Here is a 17936-nt window from a genome sequence, read left to right as displayed (position 1 = left end):
CACAGTATCGAATGGAACTGTGTACCAACATAATCCCAAAGTTATCCAACAATGTTAAAATCCACAGATTACTATTGTTTATGGGTTAAGCCCTACTCGAGCGGCCCCTTCAAGGCTTGATGATATTTACGTCCCTGTGACGTTCTGCCTGTGACATTACAGGGGTGAGATGGGATCGGCGGCTAAACCAGCGTGGGAGGACAGCGCAGTGTGTGTGTGTGTGTGTGTGTGTGTGTGTGTGTGTGTGTGTGCATTACTGACTGTGTGTGTATGTGGAGCTCTTGCTGTGCCGTGCTCTTTTGAGCTTCACATAGTTAAATTCACAAACTGGCACTCCCATATCACGGCGTTGCAGAATCAATATAAATGTCTTTAAGGCGTATTGACGTTGGACCTTAGTCTCAGTGCTGTTGCCTAATCACATAATGAAAAGTGCTACAGGGACGTCACCAATTTGGTTTTCCAAGCAGCGTTTTGAATTGATAGCTGTGTGTTTTACACAGGACACATTGCATAAACACTCATGAAGTTGCCACAAATCAACAAGTTGGGCCTCTATTTTTGTCGTCCATCTCACTTTATGCTCTGCATTTGCTGTCTTCAACAAGCCTGAGTTTGTTTTAGCTTCCTGCGTCAGTCAGCTCGTTTCCTGATTGGCTTGTGTTACGTTCCATGTAACAGTTCACAGAGTGCGTGTTCGGCCTACCTTAGTGTTCTCTCCACACAAAAGGATTTCAAAATATCTACGTTTTTGAATTAGGGAAACCCTGCTCGTCTTCAGAGCAGATTATGGGAGGGTAAATCTACTGTTAACACGCCTCACAGCAAAGGAACATCCGGCAAGATAAAATCAGTGCTTTGCTGACTTTGGTCAGAAAGGAGGAACTTTTTGGCCCGATTATCTTGTAGTGTGTACCTCACTTCCCTTGACCAGGAAGTGACCGAATGCTAAATTTACCGCTAGATATTTCTAAACCAATAAATCAGAACAGAGAACATTCCGAACTAATGCTAATGTTAGCATTAGCCAGGATCATGGCAAAATATTCTTGTAGATTTTCAAATAAGTGGTTTTACTTTAAATACATTTATTGCATTTCCAGTTTCTTATCACTCTGGAGTTTCGGATTCCTTACATTTGTACAATTTGAAACCTGGAACAACGTAGCACAACAATGGAGTTTTAGTCTCCTGACCTGGGCATGACCTCTGGAAAATGGCCGCAGAGAGAATATGGTGCATTGTTTTGATTGAGAGACCCCTGCCTGCCAAAACTCATACAGTTTTTTAAGTCTAAATTAGGTTATTTCCAATACTTAGCTTATTTAATTTGGTCCCATCCATTTGGGTTAAGCTTTCAATAAGAGAAATTAGTCTTCTTGGCAGTCTGCTACACCTGACAGATCTTGTGATTGACTCCAGATACCCTTCAAAAGTTTCTTCTGGCCCAAATCTCCATCTTCTGCTTTTTTGTCAGTTTTGGCGTTGGACCCTACCTCCCAGCTCCTCCAGTAAACCCTTCCAGTTCACCTCGCTGACGATGAGAGTGAAAGACAGTCCTGTGGTTTTCACGTGCGGGGAGATCTTGGCATCTCCCCTGAAACAACTATTAATAACGTGGTTGCTATACCGCCTCACTGCCAGAATTCTCTCTGGCTTAGTCACGGTCTGCTTTCATCCAAAAACCTGCAGCCTCCGGGGAGCTTTGGCCTAGTTCAGATCTAATTGCCTGTAACTTAGTCAGGAGGATCTTCCCCCAACCTGACCCGCACCCAAACAATATCAGCTTTCCCGTCATCGTATTTACAACTCCAACAAAGAATGAATAGTGACAACAATCAGACTGGATTAGAGGTTTTTTTGGACTTTTGTTTCTAAGCAGGTCTCTCAAATTGTTTGGTTAATTGTTTAACTTTTTTTGTGCCTTCATTTTCAAGAAAGTACAGTAGATAGAGTCAGAAAAGCTTGGAGAGAGAGAGTGGGGGGAAACGGGAAAGGAGCCACAGGTTGGACCTGAACCCCAGTCCACCCGCCTGGCGGACTTCAGCCTCCTCAGCAGGGGTGCACGCACAAACCACCAAGCCATCAGTGCCCCAAGGCTTACTTTTCTTTGGCATATAGGACTTAATTCTACAAATACATTATCCCATCATGGTATTATTTTTTAAATTGAACTTCCAGGCAGGTCTTGGTACAATTTCCTCAAACAACCTTTTGATAGGTGATACGGGTCATACATCATGGTTAACATTCCAGTGCCTGTATTTTCTTGTCAGTGTCATCATGCTGTCATCACAAGCTAACAAACTTTCTGGTTTCATTCAAGGACATTCAAAATCAATCATCTTTTGTATAGCGCCAAGTGTTATCTGGAGACGCTTTACAAAAAGAGCTTATGGGATAAGATGCAGGAAGGATTTCTCTTTTCCATTCCTCTCGTTCCTGTTGTCCACACTTCCTTGCTGCTGAGGTGGAGGTTGGAGCAGGCCGTGCATGAATTAGGACGGCTCTGGTTGTAGGGACGACACAGTCTGATGGTGGTGGCTGAGAAATGATTGATTTGGTTGCTAAAAGGAGGGCACTGATGTGCTATCAACTGAAGATGCAAAGCATTCACAAATGATGGTTATTGTGGGAAGGAAAGAGAAGAATTTGTTTGTTATCTGCATTTAATAAAAGTTGGTTAGAAATCTTATCCTCTGTCAGTGAGTGTCCTGCGCCTCGTTTCTCACATCAACTTTTCAGTTCACCGGTGTCTCTTTTGTCTCCTCCTCACAGGTAAAAACATGCGATCCAGGAACTGCACCATGGAGGGTCCAGATGACGGACACATCCAGCCAACCACAGGCTTCATGAAAGAGGAAGAGGAGAACACTCCACAGCTCACAAAGAGGAAGACGAAAGCCCTGCAGCGAGAGGAGAAGGACGGGAAGACGGCGGGGTCTGGAACGTCTAAGAAACATCAGAAACCGGCTGAGAGCAGGAAGCCAGAGGCGCTGGATCTGTCCAAGAAAGATCTGATTCAGCTGCTGGGAATCATGGAGGGAGAAGTTCAGGTACGAAGCAAAATACCCTTAAACGAATATTAGGTAGTCAGTAATTTCTATCAACCTCTGACAGAGTTGAATAGTGCTTACAGAGACTCTATGAGCACTTAGATCACATCCTCCCGACCGATATAACATCTGGAGAGGAGTCACCAGTGAGACAACCCTGAGGTTAGCAAGCCAACAGCAGAACGTAGAGTGTACATTTATTGCCTGTACTGACACTGCAAGCTTCCTGAGATTTTTACATTTGTTGTAATGGAAGAGCCAATATTCTAGCAAGCTAGCATAAGCTAACCGTTGATGTTTGACACAGGTCTGTCCAGCCAGTGGTGATTCTAGAGTCTTTTGGGGCCCTAGTCAAAAATCAATTGGGGGGGGCCTCCAATCAGCATTCAGCAGGTCAAAGAGACCGAGTTCTGTCAGATGGGAATCCCTTAGGGAGGTTTCCTACCGTCATTGCAAAAGTTTGCACTTTTTTCAGCCACTGCTTTTGGGGCACCACCAATGGTCTGGGGCCCCAAGGCAATCAATACAATGATTGTATATGATCTTGTGTTTTGCCATGTCTGTCTTATTCACAGGTTTAAATCATGGCCAATCGCTAAGTTGCATCCACTCCTAAACTCAACGGTGGGTCGTCATTGGCTAGGGGAAACAAAACCAGCTCCCCGCCAGGGTTTGGCACGTTACTGAAAATTACTAGTTTGTTACAGTAACTGGCTCTCTGACGGCTAGCTTAGCAATAGCGTGGTGTCGTTTAGCTACATGCTTCGTTCTTATGAGAGGAGTTTCCGTTCCTTCACATAGATGACAACTCACTGCTATATTCTTGTTGTTTAACTCGAGCAGAGGAAATAATGTCTGTATTTTTCCCAGACAGAAAGCTAACAGCTGAAGTTATCTTTTGCACAAAATCCCGTCATTCAAAGTCTTCCTCCTCTCCTAAAACAGCATAAATGTGTCAGCACTAGCAACGTATAAAAAACCGCACCTGCAGTGCAGATTATCACGAGTGCAGAGATACAGGTCGACAGCTCAGTGTGTGAGGGGTTGGATTTTGAGAGTAACCTTTTGCCTCTGTGGAAACGGTCCACCCACCCATCTGCTGCTGCTGCTGGGTTCCAGTTTGATAGATTCATTTATGAACTGGTCTCCAGAGAGGCAGGATGCTGCAGCCTCACCCTCTGTTTCCATCTGTTTGGGTGTGTTGAATATTTTCCATCAGCGACAGGACAGACGGACACAGAGAGGCACTTCACACAGGAAGAGCTGCTTTTGTTCCGCTTTAACATGCACGCTGTTTTGAAGTTTTTACCAGATTCTTAAAGGGGACACATTCTGAGAAATCCACTTCTACAGTGTTTTTGAACATTTATTTGAGTAACCCGAGAGTCTACCGACCCACAACATGTGAAATAAATCCATCCAGTCCTTTGTTTGTGGTCTGCATAAGTCTTACAACACAGAGAAAAATGCTCTGTTTCAAATCTGCTCTCCTTGTGAGGTCACAGTGGGATTCTGGTTAAAATAAATCCCCTCCCCTCCCCTGGTATCTCCACCCATGGACTCCACCCCCAGCCTAGAACAAAACTTTTGAGCAGGTCCACCATTTTTATTCTCGCTACAGTGGAGTGATGTCAACCAGAAAAACTCAGGGGGGCTCATCGCATTTAAAGAGACATACACACCAAAACGGAGCGTTCTGAGAGAGCTGGTTTCTACAGGGTCACAAACCTCCTCTGGTGCTTCATTCATGTTATATTTTGACCAAAGCACAGCACAGATGTTTCATTTAGACCACAGGGGACTGTTTGAAAAGGTGGAGGAGGGGACTGTTTGAAAAGGTGGAGAAGGGGACTGTTTGAAAAGGTGGAGAAGGGGGAGAATGTGTCCTCTTTAATGATGTTTGTATCAGAACCAATATTACAAAGTGTCTCACAGCGATATATTATCGACTCAACAGACATGCTCATCATATTAAATGGTGTCTGTAAATTAGCCGTAGGCATCCAAAATGGACCGAAAGGTTAAATCAGATCATTCACCAGTTTTTCTTTATATAAACTAGAAGACCCTGATGTTTCTGTAATGGGTCTTTTGCACGTCAACAATGAAGAAAATGTCTCCCTCTGCTGGTGTGAACCTGAATCTCTCCCTCTGGGTTTATCTTATTTGGACACATTAAATCCTCATTTCCATGTGAGGTCATTTTATGGGCGCAGCTCCTCATTCAGATCATGATATGAAAACTGATTGTTGCAAGAATCGTTATGCAGATGACAGAAATACACAATAAAGGTAAAACAGTCAACAGTTTTTGACTCTTTTGGGATGATATTCTTAATATGTCAATTATTTAAATAGATTATTTTGTTTTAATTTAGAGAGAGAGAGAGAGGTGCTGCAGTAAGGGATGAGAGGTGCCTCTTCCACACATGAACTCCTGATCATTTCCACAGACTCAGGCCCTGAAATACTTCATCAATATTTTCTTTTAAAGGCCTTTTAAGACATTAGAGTTGAAGTAAAAGAAATTAAAAGTGACATATTACCCTCCTCTTCTTCAGTGTAAATAAGTCTCAGAGCTCCTCAAAACATGTGTGTGACGTTTCTTGTTCTAAATCCACTCTGATCCTGTATTTGATCATGTCTATAAACCCCTCTATTTCAACCCTGCTCAGAACAGGCTGTTTCTGTGTCTGTACCTTTAAATATGTAAATGAGCTGTGTCTGACCACGCCCCCACTCTAGAAGGTGCTTGGGTGTACTCGGTGCTTTCTCGCTCCATGTCCTATTGTTTAAGGTGAGAAGGCAGACTCAGAGGGCAGAACAAACACCTAGCTGTGGGAGTGTCACCCACCTGGGGGAGGGGCTACTGCCCTTTGTGATGTCATGAAGGGAAAATCTCCAAACGGCCTGTTTGAGCACACATTTTCTGAAAAGTGGAGCAGGCAGAAGACGTAGAGGATGGACTTTTCTCATCATTAGGGGATTTTGTAGACGGACTAGAGACACATATTAGAGTTAGAGGAACATGGTGACGTGTCCTGATGAACAAACTGCCCTCCATCAGAAACAAGAAGTCCTCTGTTAATGTGTCAGAACATCTGTCTGTGTGTACGTGCAGTATTAAAACCTGTGTTGTTTCTCTTCAGGCCAGAGAGGACATCATCGGCCTGCTGAAGTCGGACAGAACCAAACCGGAGACTCTGGAGGCTCACTACGGCTCAGCAGCCCCGACAAAACCTCTGCAGGCTCTGCAGAGAGACGCTCTGCTGACCCGCTGCAACAACAACAACACTGAGGACGTGTACGAGACCCCCATGGCCGAGGTGAGGGTACGACTATACTGAAGGCAGGGGAGGCAGAAGTACTCATGTTTTTTATACGATATGATACACTGCAATACAATACACAAATTTGTCTTCAACTCCAGTGCTGTAGACTTTGAGGCAGATTACACACTAGGCAAATTTAAGCCCCATTTTGGGCTCGACTTGCATCCCGCTAACAATCGGAGGCTCTGATTCTAGGCATGACGCAACCGGTTATTTGTCCCAATAATGCTGAAGTATTTGATGTCAGCAGGATTATTTAACCGCCCCCTTTGAGTCGGAGCCGCCCCGATGTGGAACTGTAAATATCTGGCTGCCTCCAATGGACTACCCGCAATACCCGATGAGAGCGAGTAGACCAGGTGTTGGGTACTTTTACAGCTCACAGACATGGCAGCAAATAAGAACTCAACTGAGCTCCGAGCCAAAGGGTTTGCACACTTTTTCTCGTTTTTTTTTTCCTGGTGCAAAACAGAACGCATGCCAAGAGTAGACGGCCAGTTGACGACATCGATCATCATCCATAATTGCTTTTCTTCTGGAGTCATGTTTTTTTATCATTTTTTTTTATTAGGCTTGATTACAAACAGGAACTTACAGGACAAATCAGAAAAATCCTGCACTCTATAACATTTAGCATGATTTTATTAAACATTTTGAATCGTTAAAGGCTTTAAATGCGATTTTTTGATCCAGCAGATGTCGCCCTTGAGCACCAGCATGAAACCAAAACAACTCGCGCGGCATTGTTGTGTTAGCATGCTAATGCTAGTGATCTTTATTATGCTGGTATCTTCACACTGCATGTAAATTTACCTGAAATGAGCGTGATCTAGAAACACAGTTAAGCAGTGAGTACAGTATGTTATTCTTCTTTTCTCTAGTCTCTCAATTAAACAACTTTTATACACGAGGGGAGGAGTCAGCCGGCCGTCCGGGCGATGTAAACAAAGTGAAGATAGGACTCTGAAAACTCTGAAAACATCACAGACAGTGGGACTCGGGTGTTACACCCATTGTAGACAGTCATGACTCACAGAGTTATTTTCAGAGGAGATACTTGATTTATATTATATTTGAGTGTGAAAAATCGCATAAAAAGCCTTTAAATAAGCTTTATGAGAAAGTTGTTCATGACCTTGATTGAGGTTATTTACAGAGTTTGCTGCACCATCGCTGTCTTTAAACCCTCGCTGTGCGTTTACATCAGGAGCAGGAGAGTGAAAGCAGAGGCTGAAATCTGGTTCTTTTTGTGTAATAAAAGGCTGTAAATTTTAATTTTCCATGCTCAGCGGAGTCCTGCAGGGCACTCAGTAAGTGTGAACACTTCTGAATAAAGCAGTGTGAAAAGAGTCTCTCTGCTCATTGTTAGCGCACAAACACAATGCGAGCACGGCCGTGGCTAATGGCGGTTGGATACTGTGCGAGGCAGATGTTGGCGGTGTGTCAGAGCGATGTGCGTTCAGTAATGAGTGTGGACGTTTTTTCTCTTCTTCAGCTGGACCGTCTGGAGGACAAACAGAGGGAGACGTACAGGCGGATGCTGGAGCAGCTGCTGCTGGCCGAGAAATGTCACCGCCGCACCGTCATGGAGCTGGACAACGAGAAACTCAAACACACCGACTTCATGAACAAGAGCGACGACTTCACCAACCTGCTGGAGCAGGAGAGAGAGAGGTGAGGCCCCCCGCTGAGTCTGAGTGAATTATTGTTATAATGTCCTATTCTTCCTCAGGTTTAGACATCATCTTACAGTATCAATGAGATGCTACAAACTTTTTATTTTTCACAGTATGATGATGAAAGTCAAGGTTTATCCACAAACAGGAGAAAAAAATGGAAGACAAGCTCCTTGATATCGACAAACAAACCTTGAAATCTCATGAAAAGACAAAAATCAAAAGTGTGTTTCTCATTTATTTCTGATTATCTCTACGTGGCTCTAAGCTCCAAGCTGATTGGTTCCTACTGAAGAAGCTTAAAGACACTTTAGAAACACCTCTGAAATGTAAAGTTTTTTCTTCTAAAAAGAGAGTGTGGGATTCTTGTGATCGTGTTTTTGGACATAACTCAATTAAAACGTGATTCAACACCGTCGATAGGAAGATGTTTTGCAGATGCAGGAAGAATCAGATAAAAAACCCAGAGCGTGGAGGTTTTGGATGACTGCTCTGATAGGCAGAGCGAGCGATGAATCGTGTCTTATCGCAACATCAAATACACAAAAGCATGCAGTTAAATGCTCATGTGATGACAAAGATTAACCCTTCAGGTTCTCAGTTGAAGGAGATTTGCAGGAAATGTACTTTTAATCGACTACTTTGTTAGATTTCTGACAACTTAAGGGCAGGGTTGTGCATATTTCCTCCAGATCCACTTTTTAAGATTCTGGTTGAAATTGTCTTTAGGTCCTGACAGAAATTAATAACTCACGTTCTCTGAAAATGGAACGCAGAAAATCCGTCATCTGTAGCAGTTTGTAAGCCTGTAAAAACTCTACTTAACGGTCACTTTGGAGCGACGTAGAGGTTAAAAGTCGGATATATATGTCAACGTGTCTCTTTAGCGGTCCGACCCTCAGCTCTGTCTGATAACACATTCCTGTCAGTGTGCAGATTCACTGCAGGTGATGATATCATGAATGAAGACGTCCAGGATGATGTCACTCCCTGCAGAGATGCTGCTGCACGATTAGAGGCTCCGTTTGCAAAACAAGCATCACATGCACGCACAGGACTACACGAGGAAAAATCACAATATGATGCAAAGTGACGGCCTCATCATGTCGAAAAGTAATCCAGTTGGCATTAGGTTTAATTTGAAGATGTTATGAGCTGCTAAACGGACTTTATAGTCTTTGCTATCAACCCTAGTTATTATTCTTAATGAGATCTGAGTGGGGTCGCTCATTAGCAACGACATCAAGGCAACAACCAGAGCAAGTTAAAGAGACAGATCTACAATGAGATACAAGAAAAAAGGATACGCAATGCCTCAGATTAGCTCGGCATAAACTGAAATCAATCTGAAGAAAGAACGAGTCCAGGAGTTGAGTGGTTGTTGTGCAGCATCATGTCATGACTTACGTTTTAGATGATGCAACCTTACAGACAAAAAAAACAATCAATGTGCTTATGTTGTGTCAAAGTGTTCTTGTGGACTTGTTGTTCTGAATGTTAATAACGATGGTTATTATCGGGGCTATAATTAGCTGAATAGCAGGTCTCTGTCAGCACCGAGGATCTGAATAGACCTGAACAGAGAGTTTTAAAGGAGCAGTCTGTAACTCGAAAAAATTGGTTAAAAATGGTTAAAATGGGTACTGCAGTCTAAATTCTAAACATTGTAGAGAGCTGAATTGTAGAATGCAGAGCATTCAGAAGCAGAATCTAAAGTTAGAAGGAGGACATACTGGCTGCTGCATTGTTGTCAAAGAAGCCAGCACTTCAACATAGCATGTTTCCTTAATGTCTGATCATAGAGTAAGCTCACTTTATCATCTCACTCACTACACATCTCATTGATTGGACCTTTAAAATGGTGTTTAATTGTTTAATTTCTGAGTAGTTTCCTAACTCTGGACTCAAATTAGTCACTGTGAACATCCCTTTAGGTTTGACCAAATGGTTGCACTGGATAAAACCTTGAGGTACAATCAGAGTTAGTAACCTTCCTCCTCTTTGCACCATTTCACATTTCTTGTATTTCTTATCCACTAGTTGCTGAGATATTTTAGTCTGGACCAAAATGGCGGTTTGTGCCCAGATGTGGCTGTTTGTTACTAAGTTTATCCTGTTGTGTTGGCGAGCAATCAGACGGTTTGATGCGGAGGATGAACAGCTCTGGATGTTTTATTTTTTAGAAACCAGAACTTATTTTTGGAAATTAAAAGAATATATCTTCCAGGCTTTGATCCAGATTGAGACAGAAGATTTCTTCCAGTAATCTGGAGATTTACAGCCACAGAACGTGGAGATTAATGTAAAAGGCCGTCTCACATCCTGCTGATATTTATGTACAACATGCAGTTGGAATAATCAAGAGCAGTGACGCAGTGCCTCTGCATCTGTAAGCTCTTTGCACCGCTCATATTTGGCTCATTTAGGTGCCTCTGCGATGCAAACCACAGGCCCTCCTCTGCCGTGTGAAGCTGTGATCTCACACTCATACAATTTAGCCACTATGGAGTATTTGTATATCGTGTCTCTCCCCTTTGCACGATACAGGCAGATTATAATGAGAAAGGCTGTGCAAGTCTGGCATTGTCCTCTCCAAAACAAAAAACTCTCACCCAGCATTGTTTCCTTGTTTCTATGGGGACAAGTGCTGGTTGCAAGAGGGACAGTAGACAAACTTGTCAAACCGGAGTTTCTCTTTAGAAAAATATATATAAAAGGAAAGATGAGTGAACTTTAAAGGTGGCTCGGTGTGTTATGTCATACCTGCTGCACAGCCCGTCCCTCCACCCATGAGGACGAGGGAGAAAGGAGAGGGAGCGCTCACTGAAATCCTCCCCCGCTCCTTTTTTTTTTTTAACCCCTCCTCCTCCTCCTCAGTGTCCAAACAAGGGCAGGGCCTCTTTGGACCATACCATGGAGGGGCGGGTGACATCACCACCCAGCGGGAGAGAGAGAGTGCAGTTTAGCACAACATCCACCTTTTTTTTCATTGTCCACTGATGACATGTTTGGAATGTGATGGCTAATTCCCCCGCGGAGCCTGAGCCCCTCCCTCCGCCCCTCCGTCCCTCTCTGACCCCGTGAGAGTCTCAGCAGCAGCAGCAGTTTGGCTCCTGCTCAGCTTCACAAACACACTCTGATATGGATCAACCTGCTCTGCATCCCAACGAGTTGGTGAGTTGAATAAAAGTTTGTGGCAGTGTACGTGTAAAAGTCTGGAGTCTTAAAATAAGTTATGAGGATTTGCATTTCATTTTATTCCAACATGCTGAGCACATGTTCTGCAGTGCTGAGACTCCTCTGTGTGATTGAGTGTCTGATGCAAGTGTGCATGTGTGCCATGTGAAACTCTCTTTCTCTCAGACACTCACAGACTCCCGCAGAGATCAGTTAAACATCTACAAACAGGACATTAACTCAGACAAGTTCCCAGAACTTTGCTGGCAGCTCTGCGGTGGCTCTCACTCTCTATTGCTTCATACCAGTGGACTGTTGTGTTGATGCATTTGTAAAAAAGCATGAAAACCAAATAAGGTTCTCATTAGGCAGCTGGATTTGCTTTTAAGTTGTATCTTGTGAAGGTGAGTTCAGACCAAGCAAAACAGACTTTAGAGGTGGTACAAATATACCCAAAGGCAAGATCTTTGAGGATGCAAGTTCATGCAAATTCATCCGGGATGATGCAAAGTGTCCTGAGCAGAAAGGTTTGCTCTTCATGTACTGTCACTCTTGTAGTTATAGGTATGTTATGTTGATTTTTTGATAGATGTTGGTGTCTTACGCTCAGGAGTCGATAATATGTAAATAATTTATTTCGCTAAAAGTACTTAAAAGGACTCAAACTAATTTGTTTGGACTTAAGAAGGGGAGGTAATGTTTTTTTAGTTTGTTTAATGCTGCCTGAGTCTCATTCACTCCATGGGAGAGGGTTAGAGTATTATTACATCAGGAGTCCTTCTGGCTTCTGATTGAAGCTCCTCTCTGATTGGCCCAAGAACACAGGTAATGTCATGATTTAGTCTTACTTAGTTTTGTATTTCAGCGTTTGGGTTTCCATGTTTTAATTTCTCCTGTTTATCCTAGTGTTGCTTGTTTCCCTTGTGTGTTTTTGTCCTAATGTTTCATAGTTTAGTCTTTAGTGTTTCTTTATGTTCTAGTGTGTTTTTGTTACTTTCTTGAGTTCTGTGTGTCTTCAGTGTTTCATGACTTAGTTTGTAGTTCTCCTCAGTGTTTCTTGTATTTTATTCCTGCCTCTGTGTGTTTCCCTCCAGTGTGATTGCCCTCATTGTCTTCACCTGTGTCATTAGTCTCACCTGTGTTTGATTACCCCTGTGTCTATTTAGATCAGCAGACTGGGTGGTGTGTGTCTTTTTTTTATTTTTTTTTTTATTTTTATTTTTTTTTTTTTTATTTTTATTTTTTTTTAAAGAAGGCTGTGGGGACAGCCAGTTTTTTTCTTTTAAAATAAATGTTGGTTTCAATGGACAAAATCTGCAATCTGGTTGTCAAGTTTTTTTTTTCCACTCACACTGCCTGCCATCCAGAAGTACAACAAGGTCGGAGAGGAAGAACAAAGTTGGTCCTGTGTCAATCAGAGACTGAGCTGTCATGTACTGTAGCTCTAGCCGTTGTGTCTTGTCCCCCAAAAGTGACCTGGCCAAGGCTGAGCTAATCACAACTGTTTATATAATATACGGAGGCTTTGGTGCTATGATTGTTCATGTTTTGTTGCTGTAGTTGGTTGGAGGCATTTTGGTTTTGCACTCGCTGGTGTATCCCTTTTTAAAAATGATAAAAGAACTGACTTTTCCATAGAGGATGAAACCTGAGTGGCGTCACCCATCTGTTCCTGCAGGGGGCGCTGGAGTCCCATCGATGGCGGTCTCCATGCTGGAAATGCTGTCTGGATACGAATTGCCAAGTACCTACTCAATCTGTCAGTAGGCAGTAGGCAGTACCTACTATCCGTGCTGTATACTGTTTAGTACCTACTATTCAGTATGCACACAGTAGGCAGAAATTTGTTCCTACTTCGTCTGATTCATTCAGTATGGAAGTGACGTCATTTACGTTACCCGAACCGGCCGCATACACCCGTTTTTTTTTTTTTTTTTGTTGAGCTTTATTCAAAAAGAGTAGTGCTCATATACAGTCAGGTAAACAAAAAACAATATCACAATGTAAATAAAGTAAAAGGCAGATTAAATAACTAAATAACATACAGTAGCCTACATAAAGAAAAGTACAAATGAAAGACAGTAATATACAGAATATGAAGTTAAAAAAAACAATAAAGACACATTTAAATAGTGAAATCATTATTTAAATAGAGGGGGAAAGGTTTTATAATAATGCAGACATTTGTTATATTTTCTGTTGTTAATTAAAAGTAGCAATTTCAGTCGGGACTTGAACTCTAGATAAAATATTGATTCAATTAATCCATGCTCGTTTGTTTTGATTTGGAGGTGGACGTGACGTGCCAATTTACGATTAATTTCGCATAGCATTGTGGGTGGTAAAATACAATTAATTTCCTGAAAGCACGCATCCAATCCATACTGCATAAAACCCAGAAGTTAGTATCCATACTGAAATGTTCAGTATACTGAGGTGGACCCAAAAAATGCATACTGAATTACCACGAAAGTTCAGTATACTGAAACTCCCTACTGAAAAGTACGTACTGCCTACTGAACTGTGGCTATTCCGAAAGGGCCGCTGTCTCAGTCTGACTTTCAGTCAACCTAACAACAGGCTGAGAGCTGGAGCTGAGGCGGGTTTTAAACCTCCTGACAAACCATTACACCGCGCCCGCCTGTCAATCATGTCGGCTACATGCATTATCAAAATATATAGTGTGTGCCGATCGAGGCATGAGCTAATCAGACCTATTTGTTTTTTTGAACCAGGCTGTAAACATGTTAATCTCTGCTCACACTTTGCATTCTTCTCTGTTTCCTAGACTCAAAAGGCTGTTGGAGCAGGAGAAGGCCTACCAGGCTCGTAAGGACAAGGACCACAGCCGGAGACTTGAGAAGGTCAGAGCCGAGCTGGTGAAGCTCAAGTCCTTTGCACTGATGTTGGTAGACGAGCGGCAGCTGCACATCGAGCAAATCGACCAACAGAGCCAGAAGGTCCAGGATCTCACTCAGAAGCTACAGGAAAAAGAGCAGCGTTTGGCGGCCGTCACTGACACCGCCAAGGAGGACAGCCACAAGGTCCTCAAGCTGGAGGAAGACCTGGAGCATAAAGCCGTCAAATTTGCGCAGGAACACGAGGAGATGACCGCCAAACTGGCTGGTGAAGAGTCCCAAAGCAGGCAGCTTAGGCTGAAGCTGGCTGGACTGGTGCAGAAGATTGAAGAGCTGGAGGAGAGCAACAAACTGCTGCGTAAATCAGAGGAGGACCTTCAGGAGCTGAGGGACAAGATCAGCAAAGGGGAATGTGGAGATTCGACTCTGATGACTGAGCTTGAGAATCTGCGGAAAAGGGTGCTGGAGATGGAGGGCAAGGACGAGGAGATAACCAAAACGGAGACTCAATGCAGGGAGCTGAAGAAAAAGCTGCAGGACGAAGAGAACCACTGCAAGGAGTTCAGGCTGGAGGTGGATAAACTGCAGAAGAGAATGGTGGAACTGGAAAAACTGGAGGGGGCTTTTAATAAGAGCAAAACAGAGTGCTCTCAGCTTCACACAAACTTGGAAAAGGAAAAACGTGTTGTGAAGGATCTGGCCGGGGAGCTAGAGACGGTGAAAACTCGGCTGAAAGAACTAGAGGGCTCGGAGTCGAAGTTTGAAAAGTCGGAAATGATCCTCAAAGACGATCTCATGAAGCTGAAGTCCTTCACAGTCATCCTGGTAGATGAAAGAAAAAACATGGCAGAGAGACTCAAACAGGAGGAACAGAAAAGTGATGACTTCAGTAAGATGTTCAAAGCGGAGCAGGGCAAGGTTACAGAGGTCACGGAGAAGTTGATCGAGGAGAGTAAAAAACTTCTCAAATTTAAGTCGGAGATGGAAATGAGAGTGACGACGCTCGCCAAAGAGAAAGATGAGTTGCAAACTAAACTTGCAAGTGAGGAGGGAAAGTGCAGGGAGCTGAATACCAAGGTGAGCAGTATGAAAGTAAGAATTGACGGACTCGAGGAGACAGACAGGGAAATGCAAAGGAAGTGGGCCACTAAGGAGAATCCAGAGGAAGACAACAAAATGAAAGAGCTGACGCTTGAAGTTGAAAGGCTAAAGAATAGACTCAAGCACCTGGAGGTCGTGGAAGGAGACTTGATGAAAACAGAGGATGAGTATGATCTGCTGGAGAAGAAATTCAGAACCGAGCAGGACAAAGCAAACACTCTCTCTAAGTTGCTGGAGGAAATGAGAAGTCAGATCGCTAGAAACAAAGCTATCGAGAAAGGTGAGGTCATGAGTCCGGAGGCTGAGCTGAGAATTCGCTGCAAGATGGAGGAGACCAAAACCAGAGAGTTGCAGGTGGACGTTCGGGCGCTGAAGGAGAAAATCCATGAACTGATGAACAAGGAGGACCAGCTCTCCCAGCTGCAGGTGGATTACTCTGTCCTCCAGCAGAGGTTCATGGAGGAGGAGGAGAAGAAGAAGAGCATGAGCCGGGAAGTTGCCAACCTGACAAATGAGCTGGAGGCCTCCAAGCGTTACAGTCGTGCGTTGAGGCCCAGTGTGAACGGCAGCAGGATGGTCAATGTACCGGTTACCTCCACAGCAGTGCAAACAGAATCGACGGTCGGTGAGTGTCCTGAAGATGAGACGGCGGCAGGCTTTATCCAAAAATCAGTCCTCGAGGAAAACCACTTAATGAGCAACCTCAGACAACGGGAACTCAAAAAGCCTACGGTTCTCGAGAGATACCCTCAGGCGTCCGCTGAACTCGGAGCAGGGAAATCTTGGATACCCTGGATGAAAAAGAGGGAGGCTGGTGGATTCACTCAGACCACTCCAGAGAGGACGAACGGGACATCCCTGCTCTCTCAACCGGAGATGAACATGTCCCAAAAGCCGGGACAACCTCTGCGCATCCGAGTGACCCCGGATCATGAGAACAGCACCGCCACCCTGGAGATCACCAGCCCCCGAGCTGAGGACTTCTTCTCCAGCACCACCATCATACCGACTCTCGGCCTTCAGAAACCTCGCATCACAATCGTCCCAAAGCCCACAACCGTGACCTCAAAGAGCAAAGCCTGCGACATGATGGGAGGTCTCAATCGAACCAAATCTCCAGTCACCATTACTACCATCTCCAGGGCCAAGAGTCCAGACAAGAGCAACGGTGGCGGCTCTGATGGCCTTCAGTCACCTGTGTCCATCATAACGGTCAGCACCACTCCTGTGGCTGAAGCGTGCGCGTCGCCTGAGCCTCACAACATAACCGCAAGCCGCACAGTTATCAAAATGACTCAAGAGAAGCAGCCTGGGCCAGCACCTTACAGGAAGTACAACGGCAAAAGCAACATCATCACAACAGAGGACAACAAGATCCACATCCATTTGGGCTCCCAGTACAAGAGGGCTTCTGAGGGCTGCAGTCCGGTGTTGACCCTCGGACTTGGCTCTGAAAGCGGCAAGGAAATGTCCACAGGAACGGTGCTCCGCTCCCCTCGCCAAACGTCCATAGGGAAGACGACGACTCAGAGCAAAATGACCAGCAGCATCACAATCACACCGATCACCTCGGCTCCTTCCAGGCCAACACAGTCAGTGGTGAGAGATTTTAAGTTCTTTATTATCATTTATCCACAAGCATACAGACTCTAATTTACAAACCAAAAATGTCTGAACGGATGTCTTAATCTTTTACGTTGCAGTTGCTTCTGAAATGTTTCAAAATGAAATCAGGTGCTGTGTGCTCCCTAGATAGCCCTCTCTCCAGGTATAACACAGTGACCTTTATGAACCTGTGATCTCACTAGTGTGAACTAACACTGGAATGATCTGACATGCAATGAGTCCCACATCCCAGAAGAGACCCCTGAAAAGGTCTTGTTTAAAACCACGGATTTACCGACTGACAAAATTCACTCCTTTTAACCAAACACGGGCAAGAAGTGGCCGATTTGGATGTTTCACTTTTGCACTAGAAGATTATAAATGTACAGATATAACACCTCAGTAAAACTCTCAAAATATAACCCAGACTGATATCAATGTATACCTAAGAGGGGTGGCCCTCTGTATAAGACCCAGTAGGCTTTGATTTGATGATTTGCAGGTCAACAAATCAGAAGTGTGTAGCCCAGATTCAGGATGTTCCAGTTACTTGGACACAACTCCCCTTGGTTGGAAGGCTTTTATTTGAGTAATTAGAAGAGAAAGCGGGAAAAAATGACAAAGCATTTGTTAAAGTCTAGGGAACCACACTGGTGTGGTGGTTAGCTCTTCGGTTTTACGGTGATAAGGTGATAAGGTACTCACTCTGAAAAGTGACCCAGTGTAGCAGGGTCAACGCTGTCCAATGGGGTCCATTGCACTGACAGAACGTAGCACAAACGGACTATGTGGTAATGGGCAGTTAGGGTTCTTAGAGTTTGTTAATTCTCTCCATATCTGTTTGAGGTTGTTCGCTTTCTTCACACAGTTCAGACTTGCATGTTAACTGGTTTCTGTGTATTGATTCTATATGTGGATTTGTGTCCTGTGATACGGTGAGCACTCAAGGTGTATGCCACTAGTTGCCAAATATTGTCCAGGAAAGTTTTGATCACTGAACCCTGCCAGAATAAGCCATCAACGTGGATGACCAATGGATGGATGAATGGTTAGATATTTCAAAGTAAACCATGATAGATCTTTTCCATCACAACAGAAAGAAGCTAGCACAGCGCTAACCAAAACTATGCT

The 17936-nt window shown here is 43.9% G+C and overlaps 1 protein-coding gene across 3 annotated transcripts in view; it reads left to right on the top strand.

The window, feature by feature from the left end:
- Positions 1-17936, top strand: part of LOC110000807 (filamin-A-interacting protein 1) — a 37285-nt gene that overhangs the window by 13410 nt on the left and 5939 nt on the right. For 2 of the 3 annotated variants that reach the window (XM_065963440.1, XM_020656166.3), the window contains exons 2-5: positions 2779-3056; positions 6206-6382; positions 7884-8062; positions 14030-16799. In XM_065963440.1, the coding sequence (XP_065819512.1) occupies positions 2787-3056; positions 6206-6382; positions 7884-8062; positions 14030-16799 (3396 nt within the window). In that variant the 5' untranslated portion in view covers positions 2779-2786. Of the gene's footprint in view, positions 1-2778; positions 3057-6205; positions 6383-7883; positions 8063-11030; positions 11239-14029; positions 16800-17936 lie in introns of those variants that run through there. The other variant, XM_065963441.1, reaches the window with a different exon arrangement.

Source organism: Labrus bergylta, chromosome 15, assembly GCF_963930695.1.
Source record: "Labrus bergylta chromosome 15, fLabBer1.1, whole genome shotgun sequence".
Lineage (NCBI taxonomy): Eukaryota > Metazoa > Chordata > Actinopteri > Labriformes > Labridae > Labrus > Labrus bergylta.
The sequence above is the reverse complement of the archived record's forward strand: the minus strand, read 5'-3'. Positions and strand labels throughout refer to the sequence as shown.